Genomic DNA, 24,332 nt, shown 5'->3' with positions numbered 1-24,332 from the left:
TTTGTTTTGTTTAAAATAGATGATCATCTAGAATATACAATGTCAACCTGTGTCATATGTAATGTCATTTCAGACTCAAACCACCAACTTTGGTTTATGTACAATAGGTGATCATCTAGAATATACAGTGTCAACCTGTGTCATATGTAATGTCATTTCAGACTCAAAGGTGATCATCTAGAATATACAATGTCAACCTGTGTCATATGTAATGTCATTTCAGACTCAAACCACCAACTTTGGTTTATGTACAATAAGTGATCATCTAGAATATACAATGTCAACCTTTGTCATATGTAATGTCATTTCAGACTCAAACCACCAACTTTGGTTTATGTACAATAGGTGATCATCTAGAATATACAATGTCAACCTTTGTCATATATAATGTCACCTGTGTCATATGTAATGTCATTTCAGACTCAAACCACCAACTTTGGTTTATGTACAATAGGTGATCATCTAGAATATACAATGTCAACCTGTGTCATATGTAATGTCATTTCAGACTCAAACCACCAACTTTGGTTTATGTACAATAAGTGATCATCTAGAATATACAGTGTCAACCTTTGTCATATGTAATGTCATTTCAGACTCAAACCACCAACTTTGGTTTATTTAAAATAGGTGATCATCTAGAATATACAATGTCAACCTGTGTCATATGTAATGTCATTTCAGACTCAAACCACCAACTTTGGTTTATGTACAATAAGTGATCAATCTTTGGCACCTGATGCTTTCCTCCTGGTTCTTGACAGTGAGAGCGACACAAAAGGTAGGAATGTGACAGTGAGTGCGACACGAAAGGTAGGAATGGTTTTCTTGGTTCTTGACAGTGAGCGTGACACGAAAGGTAGGAATGGTTTTCTTGGTTCTTGACAGTGAGAGCGACACGAAAGGTAGAAATGGTTTTCTTGGTTAACTCTGCTTGTGCTGACAGGAAATGCTGCCCAGTGGTAGTCGTCCTGAGCCACTGCCGGCAAGAGTTACTGCCTGGTGAATATCCCTTATTTCAGTCCAAAATTATTAAATCTGTGTCTCTTTATTACCATGCTAATGACTAAACATTGAAATACACACAAAATATTCAAATAATGTTCTCACTTGACAAGAGCTGAGAGAGGTCTCTGATTGTAAACAGTTGTAAACAAAAAATTAAATAGCAATGCTTTATAAATGTGCTGAGGTGTCACATAACATTCCTTTCTTTTTATTTTCTCCAGCTTTTATTGAGCTCATCCTGTTCTGAGTATTAGTTTGAATAGGTAATAGACAAATGGGTTTGATAATACGCATCAACTCCATAACCCACTGACATGTGCATGACAATATTACTGAAATGGTGCTCAAAAGTTTTGCCAAGAGAGCTTTTGATGGCACACTTTTCACTGACTATTCTGTTCCTGTCTCTAACTATAACTCCTTCCCCTGACCCCAACCTGAACCCTGAACCTTAAACATGACCATAACTATCTGCTTATAAATGGTCTGTGGGCTAAGCATCTGGTGGTAAAAGGTCCTGTGTGTATTAAAAAGATGAAAATATCCGTTGCTTTTGTTTCGGTTGTGAGAAGCTGACCGCCTGTATTTGATTGTGTTTGATTCAGATGTTTTGATTGGCAAGGGACCGCTCACTGTAATCCGCCAGCTGTCTGGACGGGCACGACGCTTCACCCAGGCTGTGAGGAAAGCCGAGGGTCACCTCAAGAGACTTGGTGATGAGAACGAGCGAGAGAGGTATGATGTCAGCAAGTCAGAGACTGCCGAATAATGTTGTCATTCTGGTGATATTTACACTGAACAGTGCATCTCACAAAAACATGCCAGTCTTGCCTCATGTTGGCTTTAGTATGGACGTAAATGTGGTCGTCCATAATTTGGCCATGAATATTGTCTAATTTTCTAATTTGATCATGAATATTTTTGAATTTTGTAATTTGATAATGAATGTTTTTGATTCTCAAATTTTATAATGAATATTTTTTTAAATTTCAAATTCTATTAAAATGACTATATTTAGCTTTCATAATTTGAAAAGCATATTTTTGGATTGCATTATTTGATCATGAATATTTTTGGATTCCATATTTTTAAATTATATAATTTGATAGTGAATATTTTTAGATTTCATAACTTAATCAGTCACAACAAAAAGAACTTAACCATGACCAAATCTATCTTGATACAACATTTTAAGTTAATCTGGCAAAAAGGACTTAATGAAAACCAAACAAGTAACTTTGGATAACTTTTAGATTCTTTCACTGTGCTGATCATATTTTAGTGTTTTATATAATGTAATCAGCAACATTTTTTAGTTTTTTAAATTTACTCATGATTATTTTTGTATTTTGTAACCTGTCACCAATATTTTGTATGTTCATACTTTGGATTACAGAATAAGATGACTATTTTTATATTTAATGTCTGGTTCTCAGGGCCAGATTGTGGGCTGATTTGGCGAAGACTGCTCGTAAACAGGAAGTGTGGGATGTGTGTCGGGTGGCCTCTCGCTTCTGTCTTCTGTACGATGATGGTCGCTGGAAGAACCCGTCGGCCAGCCCTTCAAGGTGAGCGTTTGTGCTGGAGGTACAACTATCATCTTGCAGAATTAGTGCTGTTGGTTCATCTTAGTCACAAGACTAGTGTTTTACATGAATATCATTTTAATGCATCTTTTATCCTATATCCCTGCACCTTCCATTTCAATGAGATAAGTTTTATTTCAGAACTCAGTGTGATATATTCCAAATTAGATTTACTCAGTTAAGAAGTTTGTTTTGTTTAACGACACTGCGAAAACACATTGGTTAGTTAATCATTAACTATTGAATGTCATGCATTTGGTAATTCTGATGCATAGTTTTCAAAGGAAACCTGCTATATTTTTCAATTAGCAGCAAAGGATCTCTTATATGCACTTCCCAGCAGACAGGATAGCTATGTCTTTTAATATACAATTTGTGGGACATTGATCTACGTAGGAGGTTCGATTCTCACCCAAGCGCCTCAGGCGAGTGCTCTACCAACTGAGGTAAATCCCACCCTGATCTATTTCAACAAGTAGATATACCCAGCATTCAACAAGTTAGATATACCCAGCATTCAACAAGTTAGATATACCCAGCATTCAACAAGTTACATATACCCAGCATTCAACAAGTTAGATATACCCAGCGTTCAACAAGTTAGATATACCCAGCGTTCAACAAGTTAGATATACCCAGCGTTCAACAAGTTAGATATACCCAGCGTTCAACAAGTTAGATATAACCAGCGTTCAACAAGTTAGATATACCCAGCGTTCAACAAGTTAGATATACCCAGCGTTCAACAAGTTAGATATACCCAGCATTCAACAAGTTACATATACCCAGCTTTCAACAAGTTAGATATACCCAGCATTCAACAAGTTACATATACCCAGCATTCAACAAGTTAGATATACCCAGCATTCAACAAGTTAGATATACCTAGCGTTCAACAAGTAGATATACCCAGCGTTCAACAAGTTACATATACCCAGCGTTCAACAAGTTACATATACCCAGCTTTCAACAAGTTAGATATACCCAGCATTCAACAAGTTAGATATACCTAGCGTTCAACAAGTTAGATTTACCCAGCTTTCAACAAGTTAGATATACCCAGCTTTCAACAAGTTAGATATACCCAGCATTGAACAAGTTAGATATACCCAGCATTCAACAAATTACATATACCCAGCATTCAACAAGTTAGATATACCTAGCGTTCAACAAGTTAGATATACCCAGCGTTCAACAAGTTAGATATACCCAGCGTTCAACAAGTTAGATATAACCAGCGTTCAACAAGTTACATATACCCAGCTTTCAACAAGTTAGATATACCCAGCATTCAACAAGTTACATATACCCAGCATTCAACAAGTTAGATATACCCAGCATTCAACAAGTTAGATATACCCAGCGTTCAACAAGTAGATATACCCAGCTTTCAACAAGTTAGATATACCCAGCGTTCAACAAGTTACATATACCCAGCTTTCAACAAGTTAGATATACCCAGCATTCAACAAGTTAGATATACCTAGCGTTCAACAAGTAGATATACCCAGCATTCAACAAGTTAGATATACCCAGCATTCAACAAGTTAGATTTACTCAGCATTCAACAAGTTAGATATACCCAGCTTTCAACAAGTTAGATTTAGTTAGATATACCAGCATTCAACAAGTTAGATATACCCAGCCTTCAACAAGTTAGATTTACCCAGCTTTCAACAAGTTAGATATACCCAGCGTTCAACAAGTTAGATATACCCAGCGTTCAACAAGTTAGATATACCCAGCGTTCAACAAGTTAGATATACCCAGCGTTCAACAAGTTACATATACCCAGCTTTCAACAAGTTAGATATACCCAGCATTCAACAAGTTAGATATACCCAGCGTTCAACAAATTAGATTTACCCAGCTTTCAACAAGTTAGATATACCCAGCTTTCAACAAGTTAGATATACCCAGCATTCAACAAGTTAGATATACCCAGCATTCAACAAGTTACATATACCCAGCATTCAACAAGTTAGATATACCCAGAGTTCAACAAGTTAGATATACCCAGCGTTCAACAAGTTAGATATAACCAGCGTTCAACAAGTTAGATATACCCAGCGTTCAACAAGTTAGATATACCCAGCGTTCAACAAGTTAGATATACCCAGCATTCAACAAGTTACATATACCCAGCTTTTAACAAGTTAGATATACCCAGCATTCAACAAGTTACATATACCCAGCATTCAACAAGTTAGATATACCCAGCATTCAACAAGTTAGATATACCTAGCGTTCAACAAGTAGATATACCCAGCTTTCAACAAGTTACATATACCCAGCGTTCAACAAGTTACATATACCCAGCTTTCAACAAGTTAGATATACCCAGCGTTCAACAAGTTAGATATACCCAGCGTTCAACAAGTTAGATATACCCAGCATTCAACAAGTTACATATACCCAGCTTTCAACAAGTTAGATATACCCAGCATTCAACAAGTTACATATACCCAGCATTCAACAAGTTAGATATACCCAGCATTCAACAAGTTAGATATACCTAGCGTTCAACAAGTAGATATACCCAGCTTTCAACAAGTTACATATACCCAGCGTTCAACAAGTTACATATACCCAGCTTTCAACAAGTTAGATATACCCAGCATTCAACAAGTTAGATATACCTAGCGTTCAACAAGTAGATATACCCAGCATTCAACAAGTTAGATATACCCAGCATTCAGCAAGTTAGATATACCCAGCGTTCAGCAAGTTAGATATACCCAGCGTTCAACAAGTTAGATATATCCAGCGTTCAACAAGTTAGATATACCCAGCGTTCAACAAGTTAGATATACCCAGCGTTCAACAAGTTACATATACCCAGCTTTCAACAAGTTAGATATACCCAGCGTTCAACAAGTTAGATATACCTAGCGTTCAACAAGTTAGATTTACCCAGCTTTCAACAAGTTAGATATACCCAGCTTTCAACAAGTTAGATATACCCAGCGTTCAACAAGTTAGATATACCCAGCATTCAACAAGTTAGATATACCTAGCGTTCAACAAGTAGATATACCCAGCTTTCAACAAGTTAGATATACCCAGCGTTCAACAAGTTACATATACCCAGCTTTCAACAAGTTAGATATACCCAGCATTCAACAAGTTAGATATACCTAGCGTTCAACAAGTAGATATACCCAGCATTCAGCAAGTTAGATATACCCAGCATTCAACAAGTTAGATTTACTCAGCATTCAACAAGTTAGATATACCCAGCTTTCAACAAGTTAGATTTACTCAGCATTCAACAAGTTAGATATACCCAGCCTTCAACAAGTTAGATATACCCAGCGTTCAACAAGTTAGATATACCCAGCGTTCAACAAGTTAGATATACCCAGCGTTCAACAAGCAAGTTAGATATACCCAGCATTCAACAAGTTAGATATACCCAGCATTCAACAAGTTAGATATACCCAGCGTTCAGCAAGTTAGATATACCCAGCGTTCAGCAAGTTAGATATACCCAGCGTTCAACAAGTTAGATATATCCAGCGTTCAACAAGTTAGATATACCCAGCGTTCAACAAGTTAGATATACCCAGCGTTCAACAAGTTACATATACCCAGCGTTCAACAAGTTACATATACCCAGCGTTCAACAAGTTAGATATACCCAGCGTTCAACAAGTTAGATATACCCAGCGTTCAGCAAGTTAGATATACCCAGCATTCAGCAAGTTACATATACCCAGCTTTCAACAAGTTAGATATACCCAGCGTTCAACAAGTTAGATATACCCAGCATTCAGCAAGTTAGATATACCCAGCGTTCAGCAAGTTACATATACCCAGCTTTCAACAAGTTACATATACCCAGCGTTCAACAAGTTAGATATACCCAGCTTTCAACAAGTTAGATATACCCAGCTTTCAACAAGTTAGATTTACTCAGCGTTCAACAAGTTAGATATACCTAGCGTTCAACAAGTAGATATACCCAGCATTCAACAAGTTACATATACCCAGCATTCAGCAAGTTAGATATATCCAGCGTTCAACAAGTTATACCCAGCGTTCAACAAGTTAGATATACCCAGCATTCAACAAGTTAGATATACCCAGCTTTCAACAAGTTACATATACCCAGCGTTCAACAAGTAGATATACCCAGCATTCAACAAGTTACATATACCCAGCGTTCAACAAGTTACATATACCCAGCGTTCAACAAGTTAGATATACCCAGGTTTCAACAAGTTACATATACCCAGCGTTCAACAAGTTAGATATACCCAGCTTTCAACAAGTTACATATACCCAGATTTCAACAAGTTAGATATACCCAGCATTTAACAAGTTACATATACCCATCCTTCAACAAGTTAGATATACCTAGCGCTCAACAAGTAGATATACCCAGCTTTCAACAAGTTAGATTTACTCAGCATTCAACAAGTTAGATATACCCAGCTTTCAACAAGTAGATACACCCAGCGTTCAACAAGTTAGATATACCCAGCATTCAACAAGTTAGATATACCCAATGTTCAACAAGGTAGATATACCCCGCGTTCAACAAGTTAGATATACCCAGCATTCAACAAGTTAGATATACCCAGCGTTCAACAAGTTACATATACCCAGCTTTCAACAAGTTACATATTTTAATTTTTAGTTTAGTACAGATGTAGATGGATGTGAAGATATTTTTATTTGTATTACGTTTTAGAATGTATCAGCATTTTAAAGTTCTGATAGCAGAGGATAAAGTAATGCAGCAGTCAAAGTAAGTAACAAAACTTTAACATTGTTGATACCATTGATTTTCTTTCTGGACAGCGAAATTAAAACAAGATGTTAAAACAGTAATAAACCATAGGTGAATATTTATCCTGTGAAATATGAGGTTGTGTGGCTGAATGTTATTTCTGTGAATTAGTCAAATATGTAATTGATGGTATTAATTTTGCCTTGCAGAAGCAGTCCGAAACTGGAGAGAGCGAAGACGTCTGAAGGGAAAGAGAAAGAGGATGAAGAGAAGAAAACTGGCCGAGCGACTGTGAGCCAGGGTCCGAGTGTTGACTTAGTAGCTGCTCCCCTGTACGACAAGGACCTCATCAGAATACTGGCTGAAGTCAACTTCATACAAGGAGAGGTACACACCCTACAAGTCTTGTCTCATTCTGTAAATACTGCAGCACTCACTGCCCAGGCCTCATGCTTGTGGAACTTCTTAAAGTCTACACTCGAGACTGAAATAGAATCTAAGACTTTAATGTCATGGGAACGCCATACAAACTGCAGGCATGTGATGTGATTAAAGACTATACACTTATGAAGCTCAGGTCTAGGTCTCGAATAGTAATCTAGTCTTAATTAACAACTGGATAAACCAATCGTCTGAGAACAGTTGAACCCAGGGTCTTGAATGGAAGCGTATAGTCTGTCCCATCCTCCTACAAAAATGTTTTTTGTAAATAATTTCAGTTTGGTTTGACATAAGAAGAAAAGTAAAAATGTTTTGGAAATAAAACAAATACTATTTTTGTGTGCAATTTAGGAATAAATCTTAATTGCAAGTGTTTTTACTTGTATACTGGTGCATATCATGTTCTTTACAACATAAAACTGACATCAGCTTGATATTCAGCCTACTAGTATGTATACTGTTAAGAGGTCATCAAACCCATTGCAGGTTTGAATTCTTAGAAGTTTCTCTGTATTAAGAGAATAGTTTTGTATTTGTTGTTGTAAATTAACATTTGTTGTGTTTGTCTCTGATTTGTACAGGCTCTGGTCCACCTGCTGAGAACTGAAGGTGTGCAGCTCAACGACCAGCCCATTCCGCCGGAAGATAAGAGCAAACACCCAAAAGGTTACGTTGCCAAGAAACCCGAGGAGGATCCCGACTGGATAGAATACTGGTTAGTTCACGTGTGTGTGTAACACCCCAGAGAAACACTGTTGCTAGGACAATAAAATGCAACGACAGATAACAGAACCATTCTGAAGAAAACTACCATGTAGATTGATGGTATCATGGCTAGAAGACAAAATACATTTAGAGATTTAGAGAATCACAAGTCACTCTCTGATAAATTGCACTATGGATACTAAAATATGACTGTTTACTCAAACTTTATTAGTCGATTTCTCGCTAGTCATAGGACTGTTATAAGTAATTTTAATAGACTATTTTCCCACTAGTCATAGGACTGTTATAAATTATTTTAATAGACTATTTTCCCACTAGTAATAGGACTATTATAAATGATTTTAATAGACTGTTTTTCCACTAGTAATAGGACTGTTATAGATAATTTTAGTAGACTAATTTTCCCACTAGTAATAGGACTGTTACAAGTAATTTTAATAGACTGTTTTCCCACTAATAATAGGACTGTTATAAGTAATTATAATAGACTGTTTTCCCACTAGTCATAGGACTGTTATAAATAATTATAATAGACTGTTTTCCCACTAGTCATAGGACTGTTACAAGTAATTATAATAGACTGTTTTCCCACTAGTCATAGGACTGTTACAAGTAATTATAATAGACTGTTTTCCCACTAGTCATTGGACTGTTACAAGTAATTATAATAGACTGTTTTTCCACTAATTTTAATAGACTGTTTTTCTACTAGTCATAGAACTGTTATAAGTAATTATAATAGACTGTTTTTCCACTAGTCATAGGACTTTTACAAGTAATTATAATAGACTGTTTTTCCACTAGTCATAGGACTGTTACAAGTAATTTTAATAGACTGTTTTTCTACTAGTCATAGAACTGTTATAAGTAATTTCAATAGACTGTTTTTCCACTAGTAATAGGACTGTTATAAGTAATTATAATAGACTGTTTATCCACTAGTAATAGGACTGTTATAAGTAATTTCAATAGACTGTTTTTCCACTAGTCATAGGACTGTTACAAGTAATTTTAATAGAATGTTTTTCCACTAGTCATAGGACTGTTACAAGTAATTTCAATAGACTGTTTTTCCACTAGTCATAGGACTGTTACAAGTAATTTTAAGAGACTGTTTATCCACTAGTAATAGGACTGTTATAAGTAAGTATAATAGACTGTTTTCCCACTAGTCATAGGACTGTTACAAGTAATTTTAAGAGACTGTTTTTCCACTAGTAATAGGACTGTTACAAGTAATTTTAATAGACTGTTTTCCCAGTAGTAATAGGACTGTTATAAGTAATTATAATAGACCGTTTTCCCACTAGTCATAGGACTATTATGTGCAACGTTAATACACTGTTTTCCTACTGGACTATACTGTGCCACTTGACTGTATTATTTGGTGTTGTTTTGCAGTGATTGGATAAGCTACCTGTCTGAGACGTCAACTGCGTCGTTCCTGCAGGGTCTGTCTCTGGGTCTGGAGCTGAACGAGGCGTGGCTGGTGTGTAGTGCAGTGGCGTACATCTGGAACTACAACAACCACGTGTTGACGCAGAACCGCCACCGCGAGATCATTGAAACACTCCAGACTGTCCTAGATGGCATGAAGAAGGTTGGACATGCAGGGTACATATTTTCATATGATTACATTTAGTAGTCCTCTATCGGTCCACCAGAGGGCACTATAGGTTTCATCTTTGTCTGTCTGTCCGTCCGTCCCACTTTTAGTTTTCCAGGATGGATTTTTCACAATGTATTGAGATACCGAGCTGAAATTTTGTGTATAGCTTTATCATGTGTCCATAGATTAGTGTTTGACTTATCAAGAAGATCTGTAGTGCCTCAGTGGATTCAACAAATACATTGCCATTGATAAGATTTTCACTTTGACATCTAAGACATCACAACTCACAACATCATATCTCAGAATGGTCACCGTTATAAGATTTTCTGGGAAATAATGCTAGTTAATAGCCAGTAGGTTTTGTACAGTGGTAACAGAAATTATTTGAAACATGATAACACAGACCAGGGCCCCATCCCATGAAGCGATCATAGCGCTAAGATTACCTTAAATGCCTAACTACCTAATTCACCTAAGGCGATCATAGTGCTAAGATTACCTTAAATGCCTAACTACCTAATACACACTTAAGGTGATCATAGCGCTAAGACTACCGTAAATGCCTAACTACCTAATTCACTTAGGTGATCATAGCGCTAAGATTACCTTAAATGCCTAACTACCTAATACACACTTCAGGTGATCATAGCGCTAAGATTACCTTAAATGCCTAACTACCTAATTCACTTAAGGTGATCATAGTGCTAAGATTACCTTAAATGCCTAACTACCTTATTCACTTAAGGTGATCATAGCATTAAGATTGCTTTGTGAAATGGGGCCCGGATTTTTGATTTGACACATCTGTTCAGGAGGTTCCCATTTTTTTTCAGTGAGACCATCATGCTGGTTAACATCTGTAACGCGCTGGCGTTTGGTCTTCTCAAGCCGTGGCTCCCACCCAAGGAGGAGCCCGCCATGGCTGTTGTGGCTGCTGCATCACCGTCTCCTAGAGACAAGTCTCCGCGCAGTCGGGCAAAGCCTGTGACGGCCACCGGCAAACCCAAAGCAACCGTCACCATCAGCCCCGACGCCATGCCAGATCTGAAGAAAGCAATTGAGGTAGAATACTCGATGAAAACACCTCACTCATAGTTTTACAATTCTGGATCTTAGTACTATTTTAAAACTGATTCAGTCCTGGGTGTTTTTTTTCATTAAAGCCTTATAGTAGACTGATCCTATGCTTTTCAAGAACCAGTATAGATTTCCAGAATTGTTTGTGCTCTGTTGTTTCATCTGTGGCAAGATAATAAAGAACTGAGTTTATTTAATATACTGAATAACAGGAAAAACAATAATTTAGTTTTCTTTGATTCATTAAAACGTGTTCAATTTGAATCTCATTAGTTCTGGTGGCTGTTCAAATGATCAATGTCTGGTGAATATTTTAGGTCCATTTTGACAGTTTATTTACCTCAATAATTTTATCATGGCAAAATATATAGATTAAAATATATAGAGGCTATTTCATGTTTTTTTTCAAATACGATATTTATGTCAACGAGTGATTGAATTCGTGAAAATATGGTTTTCACACATCACGAGTTGACATAAAAATCGTATTTGGAAAAAACACCATGAAATGGTCTATTTATTATATACATATTTCCTAATTTTTGACAATATCTTTTGCTTTTTGGTAATATCTTTCGCTTATCCTATCGAAAACACATAACATCATGATATATTTCTTCCTATGGAACTTTGCCAGAAAATTTACTTGACCATAGACTTTTAAAAAGAAATTTGAATAAAATATATCTTTATTAACATTTATTTAACAATACTGCAGTGCAAATATACCTGACAAAGCAATCCTCCAAAATCTCCCACAAAAACAAAATGGGTCGAACGCCATTAAATTCTTACACTTACACTCGATGACACTACATTGTTTTATCATTATTTAGCTTTGTATTCAATTTGTTTTAGATATTTTATCGTAATTGCACTTCGTATCCCTTTTTTATAGGTACAGTTGTTTAAATTACATTTTTTTATTTTTCAAATACGATCAGATGCATTGGTAATCATCAAATTTAAATATGAAGAAACGAGAAAAAGGGAGATAATTTAATCATGTACTTTTACAAAAAGGTAAATACGATTTCTATATTTTCACTGTAGCTAAAATACAGTGAAAATATGACTTTTCACTGGATATGACTTTTATGGTTTCTGTAGATCTATAATATTTCATTGCTATGCATATAATAAAATGCTTTCTTTTGTTGTTCACTATATTTATAAACTGGCCATTTGGTGTCTAACATAACACTAAAACAATACGATTGGCCATAAATAAATAATACGATTGGCCATAAATATTTTTAAATAAAAAAATTTTACTAACAAAAGTTGTTTTATTATTTAAACATTCTCACAGATTAATGATTATCTTTAATAGAGGTCTTTTAATATGATGTAAAATAACAAACCCAAGCATATTTCTATGTGTTTCCTTGTTGTAGGTGTGTGAGTATGCGATGCGTGTGACAAACGGCTGCAGCCCGACGGACGTGGTTCCAGTGTGTGTGCGGACGTTGGTCCTCCAGACCTGGGTGTTGGCCAAACAGATGGCCCAGCAGCAGATCAGCAAGTCATGCTCTGCCGACGACGAGGTGCGCTCTAACACTATATTCTGTTGTTGTTGTTGTTTATCTCTTTGTCCTCCTTCCTTTAAGACCCTTGAGTCATCTCATTTCTTTTCAATCTCATTGTTTGTCCTATCTTTCAAATTCTTTTGCTGTCTACAATTTTTCGTTACAGTATTGAGCTTTATAGGATATTAAATGAACTTCCATTTCATATCATGTTTATGTACTGAGTGATATAATTTTCAGTTATCGAGAGCTTTATTTATTATCCGTAATCAATTTTAATTCACATCACAGATCTCATTTGGTTGATGTTCTGGTAAGGTCATAGTGTGCCAATCAATGACGTCATTGTATAACGAATGGCACGTAGCACTTTAATATAAACCAGAATATTCTTAACCATATGGGTAATAAATTATGTTCTTGCTATAAATGTACAGTAAAAGTTGCTGCTATAATTCTATTTATTATTACAATATATATATAAATATACAATATACAGCCGTAAATATACCATGAAGATTCTTCTACTGCAGTATGAACATCAATTGATGATTTAATTTTGTACAATATACAGCTATTATTTGTTAGCTATAACTACACCATAAAGTTTCTTTTATTGTAGTATTGACTTATTTATTATAGCCATAATTATACTGCCATACACTAGGGGTATACATATACCATAAAGTTTTTTCTAATTACAGGGAAGCACAAAGACTCAACGACAAATGACTCGAGCCATTATCGCCACGGAGATGCTTTGTCTATCCAAGAATGACATCATGGAGTTCAAGGACACACTGTCTATTTCAGAAGTAAGTTGGGATCTTCTGACTGGTCCATTGGAAGAGGGAGGGAATGCAATAACCATTTCACTGGCTGTTGGGATCTTCTTACCATTCCATTGGAAGAGGGAGGGTATGCAATAACCATTTCACTGGCTTTTGTGATCTTCTTACCATTCCATTGGAAGAGGGAGAGAATGCAATAACCATTTCACTGGCTGTTGGGATCTTCTTACCATTCCATTGGAAGAGGGAGGGAATGTAGTAGCCATTTCATTGGCTGTTGGGATCTTCTTACCATTCCATTGGAAGAGGGAGGGAATGCAATAACCATTTCACTGGCTGTTGGGATCTTCTTACCATTCCATTGGAAGAGGGAGGGAATGCAATAACCATTTCACTGGCTGTTGGGATCTTCTTACCATTCCATTGGAAGAGGGAGGGAATGCAATAACCATTTCACTGGCTGTTGGGATCTTCTTACCATTCCATTAGAAGATGGAGGGAATGTAGTAGCCATTTCATTGGCTGTTGGGATCCTCTTTCTAATTCACTGGAAGAGAGAGGGATGCAGTATCCATTTCGTTGGCTTTTGGTATCTTCCTACCATTTCATTGCAAGGGGGGGAATGCAGTATCCATTTCATTGGCTGTTAGGATCTTCCTTTTAGTTTCACATGGGGTTTCAGATAGCTAGAATAGTAGAGGAGTGCCAGTGGCTGGACCAGTTCATTGAGTTACAGCTGTATAGTAGTTTTTGTTTGTGTTTCAGATATTTAAGATAGTGGAGGAGTGCCAGTGGCCGGACCAGTTCATTGAGTTACAGCTGTATAGTAAATTTTGTTTGTGTTTCAGATAGCTAGAATAGTAGAGGAGTGCCTGTGGCCGGACCAGTTCATTGAGTTACAGCTGTATAGTAGTTTTTGTTTGTGTTTCAGATAGCTAAGATAGTGGAGGAGTGCCAGTGGCCAGACCAGTTCATTGAGTTACAGCTGTATAGTAGTTTTTGTTTGTGTTTCAGATAGCTAAGATAGTGGAGGAGTGCCAGTGGCCGGACCAGTTCATTGAGTTACAGCTGTATAGTAAATTTTGTTTGTGTTTCAGATAGCTAGAATAGTAGAGGAGTGCCTGTGGCCGGACCAGTTCATTGAGTTACAGCTGTATAGTAGTTTTTGTTTGTGTTTCAGATAGCTAAGATAGTGGAGGAGTGCCAGTGGCCAGACCAGTTCATTGAGTTACAGCTGTATAGTAGTTTTTGTTTGTGTTTCAGATAGCTAAGATAGTGGAGGAGTGCCAGTGGCCGGACTAGTTCATTGAGTTACAGCTGTATAGTACTTTTTGTTTGTGTTTCAGATAGCTAAGATAGTAGAGGAGTGCCAGTGGCCGGACCAGTTCATTGAGTTACAGCTGTGGTCGAGACTTACCTATATGGCGTACCTGGCCAGAGCTCACGATCTCGTCATGCACTGCAGTCAGAAAGCCCTGCGCTTCGCAACCAGTGGAACTGTAACAAAAGGGAAAAACTCAGAAGCGTAAGTCCTCAAATATTATTTAATTTTTTATTTGTTGATAAATTCCGAGTTGCTTAGTAGTAACTCATTAAAACTTTGTTTTACAGTTCTCATATTAAAATATTTAAGGTGTTTGACAATGATGAATGTATTCTACCCCAGATGTTAGACTTGTCACAAATGCATGTCCAAAACAGCAGTGTTTTGCCCAGGTTCCTGATAAACCATAGGCCATCATAGTAGATTCCCCTTCCACAAAGGTAAATGTGAACAATTTATTCTCACATCCTTTTGGAGCTAAACTTTGGATGCTTTGTGTGCATGTGATCCCTGTAAAGTTAAATCTTGTCGGACACACTACTAACACATGTGTGGGACCTGTCTTGAATCTGTGTCACAAGTCTTGTGTATAATGCAGTAATGTCATGCAGTATCTGTATACAAGATGTTATGGCTGATATTTGTACTTGCAATAACAAAAACGCTGGAAATATCTCTTTTGTGAGACCCATCACTGGCCTGATGGCTGACGTAGCAGTGTACAGTTAGCTCCCTTGTGTACCCGGGCGCAAAAAGAGTTCTGCTTTTTGGTTTTGCACAGATCCATGTTTGAAGGCTAATTATTTGGAATAGGAAGTAAATTCTTAAGCTTAGTGATAGCCAAGGGGTTATTTTCAAAAATGACAATCGTTTTGTCACCAACAGTGCAAATGGTTTAGCTGTAATGAGGCTTGTTATTCAAACACCGGGTTTTCCTTGTAACAAAAGTGGGGCGGGATCATTTGGGGTAATTTTCAAACAAGCTGATTTTGTGAAAAATTTAATTGCTAAACCTTCATTGAAATGAGGGTTTTTGTACAGTTTGATGAGCAGTTTCCATAAATATATGTGTGATATCAGTGTGGTTTGTATGGGTGTGAACATTCTGCAGTCAAATCAGTATGACACACAAGCTTGTATAATGATCTCTATGTGTTATGTGTACTTGCAGTCAAATCAGTATGACACACAAGCTTGTATAATGATCTCTATGTGTTATGTGTACTTGCAGTTAAATCAGTATGACACACAAGCTTGTATAATGATCTCTATGTGTTATGTGTACTTGCAGTCAAATCAGTATGACACACAAGCTTGTATAATGATCTCTATGTGTTATGTGTACTTGCAGTCAAATCAGTATGACACACAAGCTTGTATAATGATCTCTATGTGTTATGTGTACTTGCAGTCAAATCAGTATGACACACAAGCTTGTATAATAATCATCTCTATGTGTTATGTGTACTTGCAGTCAAATCAGTATGACACACAAGCTTGTATAATGATCTCTATGTGTTATGTGTACTTGCAGTCAAATCAGTATGACACACAAGCTTGTATAATGATCTCTATGTGTTATGTGTACTTGCAGTCAAATCAGTATGACACACAAGCTTGTATAATGATCTCTACGTGTACTTGCAGTCAAATCAGTATGATACACAAGCTTGTATAATGATCTCTATGTGTTATGTGTACTTGCAGTCAAATCAGTATGACACACAAGCTTGTATAATGATCTCTATGTGTTATGTGTACTTGCAGTCAAATCAGTATGACACACAAGCTTGTATAATGATCTCTACGTGTTATGTGTACTTGCAGTCAAATCAGTATGACACACAAGCTTGTATAATGATCTCTATGTGTTATGTGTACTTGCAGTCAAATCAGTATGACACACAAAATCAGTACTTGACAGTATGACACACAAGCTTGTATAATGATCTCTATGTGTGTGTGTACTTGCAGTCAAATCAGTATGCAGCTTGTATAATCTCTATGTGTTATGTGTATGCACAAATCACACAAGCTTGTATAATGATCTCTTGTGTTATGATCTCTATGTGTTATGTGTACTTGCAGTCAAATCAGTATGACACACAAGCTTGTATAATGATCTCTATGTGTTATGTGTACTTGCAGTCAAATCAGTATGACACACAAGCTTGTATAATGATCTCTATGTGTTATGTGTACTTGCAGTCAAATCAGTATGACACACAAGCTTGTATAATGATCTCTATGTGTTATGTGTACTTGCAGACACACAAATCAGTATGACACACAAGCTTGTATAATGATCTCTATGTGTTATGTGTACTTGCAGTCAAATCAGTATGACACACAAGCTTGTATAATGATCTCTATGTGTTATGTGTACTTGCAGTCAAATCAGTATGACACACAAGCTTGTATAATGATCTCTATGTGTTATGTGTACTTGCAGTCAAATCAGTATGACACACAAGCTTGTATAATGATCTCTATGTGTTATGTGTACTTGCAGTCAAATCAGTATGACACACAAGCTTGTATAATGATCTCTATGTGTTATGTGTACTTGCAGTCAAATCAGTATGACACACAAGCTTGTATAATGATCTCTATGTGTTATGTGTACTTGCAGTCAAATCAGTATGACACACAAGCTTGTATAATGATCTCTATGTGTTATGTGTACTTGCAGTCAAATCAGTATGACACACAAGCTTGTATAATGATCTCTATGTGTTATGTGTACTTGCAGTCAAATCAGTATGACACACAAGCTTGTATAATGATCTCTATGTGTTATGTGTACTTGCAGTCAAATCAGTATGACACACAAGCTTGTATAATGATCTCTATGTGTTATGTGTACTTGCAGTCAAATCAGTATGACACACAAGCTTGTATAATGATCTCTATGTGTTATGTGTACTTGCAGTCAAATCAGTATGACACACAAGCTTGTATCAGTATGACACACAAGCTTGTATACTTGCAGTCAAATCAGTATGACACACAAGCTTGTATAAGGATCTCTCTATGTGTGTTATGTGTACTTGCAGTGTAAATCAGTATGACACACATGTGTTATGTGTACTTGTATATAATGATCTCTATGTGTTATGTGTACTTGCAGTCAAATCAGTATGACACACAAGCTTGTATAATGATGTGTTATGTGTACTTGCAGTCAAATCAGTATGTGTTATGTGTACTTGCAGTCAAATCAGTATGACACACAAGCTTGTATAATGATCTCTATGTGTTATGTGTACTTGCAGTCAAATCAGTATGACACACAAGCTTGTATAATGATCTCTATGTGTTATGTGTACTTGCAGTCAAATCAGTATGACACACAAGCTTGTATAATGATCTCTATGTGTTATGTGTACTTGCAGTCAAATCAGTATGACACACAAGCTTGTATAATGATCTCTATGTGTTATGTGTACTTGCAGTCAAATCAGTATGACACACAAGCTTGTATAATGATCTCTATGTGTTATGTGTACTTGCAGTCAAATCAGTATGACACACAAGCTTGTATAATGATCTCTATGTGTTATGTGTGTTATGTGTATGACACACAAGGTTGCAGTCAAATCAGTATGACACACAAGCTTGTATAATGATCTACTATGTGTACTTGCAGTCAAATCAGTATGACACACAAGCTTGTATAATGATCTCTATGTGTTATGTGTACTTGCAGTCAAATCAGTATGACACACAAGCTTGTATAATGATCTCTATGTGTTATGTGTACTTGCAGTCAAATCAGTATGACACACAAGCTTGTATAATGATCTCTATGTGTTATGTGTACTTGCAGTCAAATACTTGCAGTATAAATCTATGTGTTAGTACTTGATGACACAAGCTTGTATAATGATCTCTATGTGTTATGTGTACTTGCAGTCAAATCAGTATGACACACAAGCTTGTATAATGATCTCTATGTGTTATGTGTACTTGCAGTCAAATCAGTATGACACACAAGCTTGTATAATGATCTCTATGTGTTATGTGTACTTGCAGTCAAATCAGTATGACACACAAGCTTGTATAATGATCTCTATGTGTTATGTGTACTTATGTCAGTACTTGCAGTGTAAATCTATGTGTATGTACTTGCACAAACAAGCTTGTATAATGATCTCTATGTGTTATGTGTACTTGCAGTCAAATCAGTATGACACACAAGCAAATCAGTATGTACTTGCAGTCAAACACACACACAAGCTTGTATAATGATCTCTATGTGTTATGTGTACTTGCAGTCAAATCAGTATGACACACAAGCTTGTATAATGTCTCTTATGTGTACTTGCAGTCAAATCAGTATGACACACAAGCTTGTATAATGATCTCTATGTGTTATGTGTACTTGCAGTCAAATCAGTATGACACACAAGCTTGTATAATGATCTCTATGTGTTACACATCAGCTTGACACACAAGCTTGTATAATGATCTCTATGTGTTATGTGTACTTGCAGTCAAATCAGTATGACACACAAGCTTGTATAATGATCTCTATGTGTTATGTGTACTTGCAGTCAAATCAGTATGACACACAAGCTTGTATAATGATCTCTATGTGTTATGTGTACTTGCAGTCAAATCTCTATGTGTTATGTGTACTTGCAGTCAAATCAGTATGACACACAAGCTTGTATAATGATCTCTATGTGTTATGTGTACTTGCAGTCAAATCAGTATGACACACAAGCTTGTATAATGATCTCTATGTGTTATGTGTACTTGCAGTCAAATCAGTATGACACACAAGCTTGTATAATGATCTCTATGTGTTATGTGTACTTGCAGTCAAATCAGTATGACACACAAGCTTGTATAATGATCTCTATGTGTTATGTGTACTTGCAGTCAAATCAGTATGACACACAAGCTTGTATAATGATCTCTATGTGTTATGTGTACTTGCAGTCAAATCAGTAGTATGACACACAAGCTTGTATAATGATCTCTATGTGTTATGTGTACTTGCAGTCAAATCAGTATGACACACAAGCTTGTATAATGATCTCTATGTGTTATGTGTACTTGCAGTCAAATCAGTATGACACACAAGCTTGTATAATGATCTCTATGTGTTATGTGTACTTGCAGTCAAATCAGTATGACACACAAGCTTGTATAATGATCTCTATGTGTTATGTGTACTTGCAGTCAAATCAGTATGACACACAAGCTTGTATAATGATCTCTATGTGTTATGTGTACTTGCAGTCAAATCAGTAAATCAGTATGACACACAAGCTTGTATAATGATCTCTATGTGTTATGTGTACTTGCAGTCAAATCAGTATGACACACAAGCTTGTATAATGATGATATGTGTACTTGCAGTCAAATCAGTATGACACACAAGCTTGTATAATGATGCTAGTGTTATGTGTACTTGCAGTCAAATCAGTATGACACACAAGCTTGTATAATGATCTCACAAGCTTGTATAATGATCTCTATGTGTTATGTGTACTTGCAGTCAAATCAGTATGACACACAAGCTTGTATAATGATCTCTATGTGTTATGTGTACTTGCAGTCAAATCAGTATGACACACAAGCTTGTATAATGATCTCTATGTGTTATGTGTACTTGCAGTCAAATCAGTATGACACACAAGCTTGTATAATGATCTCTATGTGTTATGTGTACTTGCAGTCAAATCAGTATGACACACAAGCTTGTATAATGATCTCTCTATGTGTTATGTGTACTTGCAGTCAAATCAGTATGACACACAAGCTTGTATAATGATCTCTATGTGTTATGTGTACTTGCAGTCAAATCAGTATGACACACAAGCTTGTATAATGATCTCTATGTGTTATGTGTACTTGCAGTCAAATCAGTATGACACACAAGCTTGTATAATGATCTCTACGTGTACTTGCAGTGTTATGTGTACTTGCAGTCAAATCAGTGACACACAAGCTTGTATAATGAATGTGTACTTGCAGTCAAATCAGTATGACACACAAGCTTGTATAATGATCTCTATGTGTTATGTGTACTTGCAGTGAAATCAGTATGACACACAAGCTTGTATAATGATCTCTATGTGTTATGTGTACTTGCAGTTAAATCAGTATGACACACAAGCTTGTATAATGATCTCTATGTGTTATGTGTACTTGCAGTCAAATCAGTATGACACACAAGCTTGTATAATGATCTCTATGTGTTATGTGTACTTGCAGTCAAATCAGTATGACACACAAGCTTGTATAATGATCTCTATGTGTTATGTGTACTTGCAGTCAAATCAGTATGACACACAAGCTTGTATAATGATCTCTATGTGTTATGTGTACTTGCAGTCAAATCAGTATGACACACAAGCTTGTATAATGATCTCTATGTGTTATGTATACTTGCAGTCAAAAATCAGTATGACACACAAGCTTGTATAATGATCTCTATGTGTTATGTGTATGCAGTCAAATCTTGTGTGTTATGTGTACTTGCAGTCAAATCAGTATGACACACAAGCTTGTATAATGATCTCTACGTGTTATGTATACTTGCAGTTAAATCAGTATGACACACAAGCTTGTATAATGATCTCTATGTGTTTTGTGTACTTGCAGTCAAATCAGTGCTTGTATAATGATCTCTATGTGTTATGTGTAATTGCAGTCAAATCAGTATGACACACAAGCTTGTATAATGATCTCTACGTGTACTTGCAGTCAAATCAGTATGATACACAAGCTTGTATAATGATCTCTATGTGTTATGTGTACTTGCAGTCAAATCAGTATGACACACAAGCTTGTATAATGATCTCTATGTGTTATGTGTACTTGCAGTCAAATCAGTATGACACACAAGCTTGTATAATGATCTCTATGTGTTATGTGTACTTGCAGTCAAATCAGTATGACACACAAGCTTGTATAATGATCTCTATGTGTTATGTGTACTTGCAGTCAAATCAGTATGACACACAAGCTTGTATAATGATCTCTATGTGTTATGTGTACTTGCAGTCAAATCAGTATGACACACAAGCTTGTATAATGATCTCTATGTGTTATGTGTACTTGCAGTCAAATCAGTATGACACACAAGCTTGTATAATGATCTCTATGTGTTATGACACACAAGCTTGTATAATGATCATCTATGTGTTATGTAAATCAGTACTTGCAGTCAAATCAGTATGACACACAAGCTTGTATAATGATCTCTATGTGTTATGTGTACTTGCAGTCAAATCAGTATGACACACAAGCTTGTATAATGATCTCTATGTGTTATGTGTACTTGCAGTCAAATCAGTATGACACACAAGCTTGTATAATGATCTCTATGTGTTATGTGTACTTGCAGTCTAAATCAGTATGACACACAAGCTTGTATAATGATCTCTATGTGTTATGTGTACTTGCAGTCAAATCAGTATGACACACAAGCTTGTATAATGATCTCTATGTGTTATGTGTACTTGCAGTCAAATCAGTATGACACACAAGCTTGTATAATGATCTCTATGTGTTATGTGTACTTGCAGTCAAATCAGTATGACACACAAGCTTATGTGTATGTGTATAATGTATCTCTATGTGTTATGTGTACTTGCAGTCAAATCAGTATGACACACAAGCTTGTATAATGATCTCTATGTGTTATGTGTACTTGCAGTCAAATCAGTATGACACACAAGCTTGTATAATGATCTCTATGTGTTATGTGTACTTGCAGTCAAATCAGTATGACACACAAGCTTGTATAATGATCTCTATGTGTTATGTGTACTTGCAGTGCAAATCAGTATGACACACAAGCTTGTATAATGATCTCTATGTGTTATGTGTACTTGCAGTCAAATCAGTATGACACACAAGCTTGTATAATGATCAGTATCTATGTGTTATGTGTACTTGCAGTCAAATCAGTATGACACACAAGCTTGTATAATGATCTCTATGTGTTATGTGTACTTGCAGACACACAAGCTTGTATAAATCAGTATGACACACAAGCTTGTATAATGATCTCTATGTGTTATGTGTACTTGCAGTCAAATCAGTATGACACACAAGCTTGTATAATGATCTCTATGTGTTATGTGTACTTGCAGTCAAATCAGTATGACACACAAGCTTGTATTGATCTCTATATGTGTATGCAGTCAAATCAGTATGACACACAAGCTTGTATAATGATGTGTTATGTGTACTTGCAGTCAAATCAGTATGACACACAAGCTTGTATAATGATCTCTATGTGTTATGTGTACTTGCAGTCAAATCAGTATGACACACAAGCTTGTATAATGATCTCTATGTGTTATGTGTACTTGCAGTCAAATCAGTATGACACACAAGCTTGTATAATGATCTCTATGTGTTATGTGTACTTGCAGTGTAAATCAGTATGACACACAAGCTTGTATAATGATCTCTATGTGTTATGTGTACTTGCAGTCAAATCAGTATGACACACAAGCTTGTATAATGATCTCTATGTGTTATGTGTACTTGCAGTCAAATCAGTATGACACACAAGCTTGTATAATGATCTCTATGTGTTATGTGTACTTGCAGTCAAATCAGTATGACACACAAGCTTGTATAATGATCTCTATGTGTTATGTGTACTTGCAGTCAAATCAGTATGATACACAAGCTTGTATGTGTTATGTGTACTTGCAGTCAAATCAGTATGACACACAAGCTTGTATAATGATCTCTATGTGTTATGTGTACTTGCAGTCAAATCAGTATGATACACAAGCTTCTATGTGTTATGTGTACTTGCAGTCAAATCAGTATGACACACAAGCTTGTATAATGATCTCTGTGTTATGTGTACTTGCAGTCAAATCAGTATGACACACAAGCTTGTATAATGATCTCTATGTGTTATGTGTACTTGCAGTCAAATCAGTATGACACACAAGCTTGTATAATGATCTCTATGTGTTATGTGTACTTGCAGTGAAATCAGTATGACACACAAGCTTGTATAATGATCTCTATGTGTTATGTGTACTTGCAGTCAAATCAGTATGATACACAAGCTTCTATGTGTTATGTGTACTTGCAGTCAAATCAGTATGACACACAAGCTTGTATAATGATCTCTATGTGTTATGTGTACTTGCAGTCAAATCAGTATGACACACAAGCTTGTATAATGATCTCTATGTGTTATGTGTACTTGCAGTGAAATCAGTATGACACACAAGCTTGTATAATGATCTCTATGTGTTATGTGTACTTGTACTTGCAGTGTATAAATCAGTATGACACACAAGCTTGTATAATGATCTCTATGTGTTATGTGTACTTGCAGTCAAATCAGTATGACACACAAGCTTGTATAATGATCTCTATGTGTTATGTGTACTTGCAGTCAAATCAGTATGACACACAAGCTTGTATAATGATCTCTATGTGTTATGTGTACTTGCAGTCAAATCAGTATGACACACAAGCTTGTATAATGATCTCTATGTGTTATGTGT

General features: G+C 36.1%; 1 protein-coding gene across 1 annotated transcript in view; it reads left to right on the top strand.

Moving 5' to 3' along the window:
• Positions 1-672: 672 nt before the first annotated feature.
• LOC121383895 (cilia- and flagella-associated protein 46-like) overlaps positions 673-24,332 on the top strand; it is a 24,076-nt gene continuing 416 nt past the window's right edge. The window contains exons 1-11 of the mRNA XM_041513992.1: positions 673-781; positions 1,614-1,743; positions 2,445-2,576; positions 7,539-7,716; positions 8,352-8,485; positions 9,898-10,110; positions 10,942-11,170; positions 12,583-12,732; positions 13,419-13,529; positions 14,852-15,030; positions 23,470-23,494. Coding sequence (XP_041369926.1) covers positions 673-781; positions 1,614-1,743; positions 2,445-2,576; positions 7,539-7,716; positions 8,352-8,485; positions 9,898-10,110; positions 10,942-11,170; positions 12,583-12,732; positions 13,419-13,529; positions 14,852-15,030; positions 23,470-23,494 — 1,590 coding nt within the window. The remainder of the gene's footprint in view (positions 782-1,613; positions 1,744-2,444; positions 2,577-7,538; positions 7,717-8,351; positions 8,486-9,897; positions 10,111-10,941; positions 11,171-12,582; positions 12,733-13,418; positions 13,530-14,851; positions 15,031-23,469; positions 23,495-24,332) is intronic.

This window comes from Gigantopelta aegis, chromosome 10, assembly GCF_016097555.1.
Source record: "Gigantopelta aegis isolate Gae_Host chromosome 10, Gae_host_genome, whole genome shotgun sequence".
NCBI classification, from domain to species: Eukaryota; Metazoa; Mollusca; class Gastropoda; order Neomphalida; family Peltospiridae; genus Gigantopelta; species Gigantopelta aegis.
This window is presented reverse-complemented; position numbering and strand designations above follow the sequence as displayed.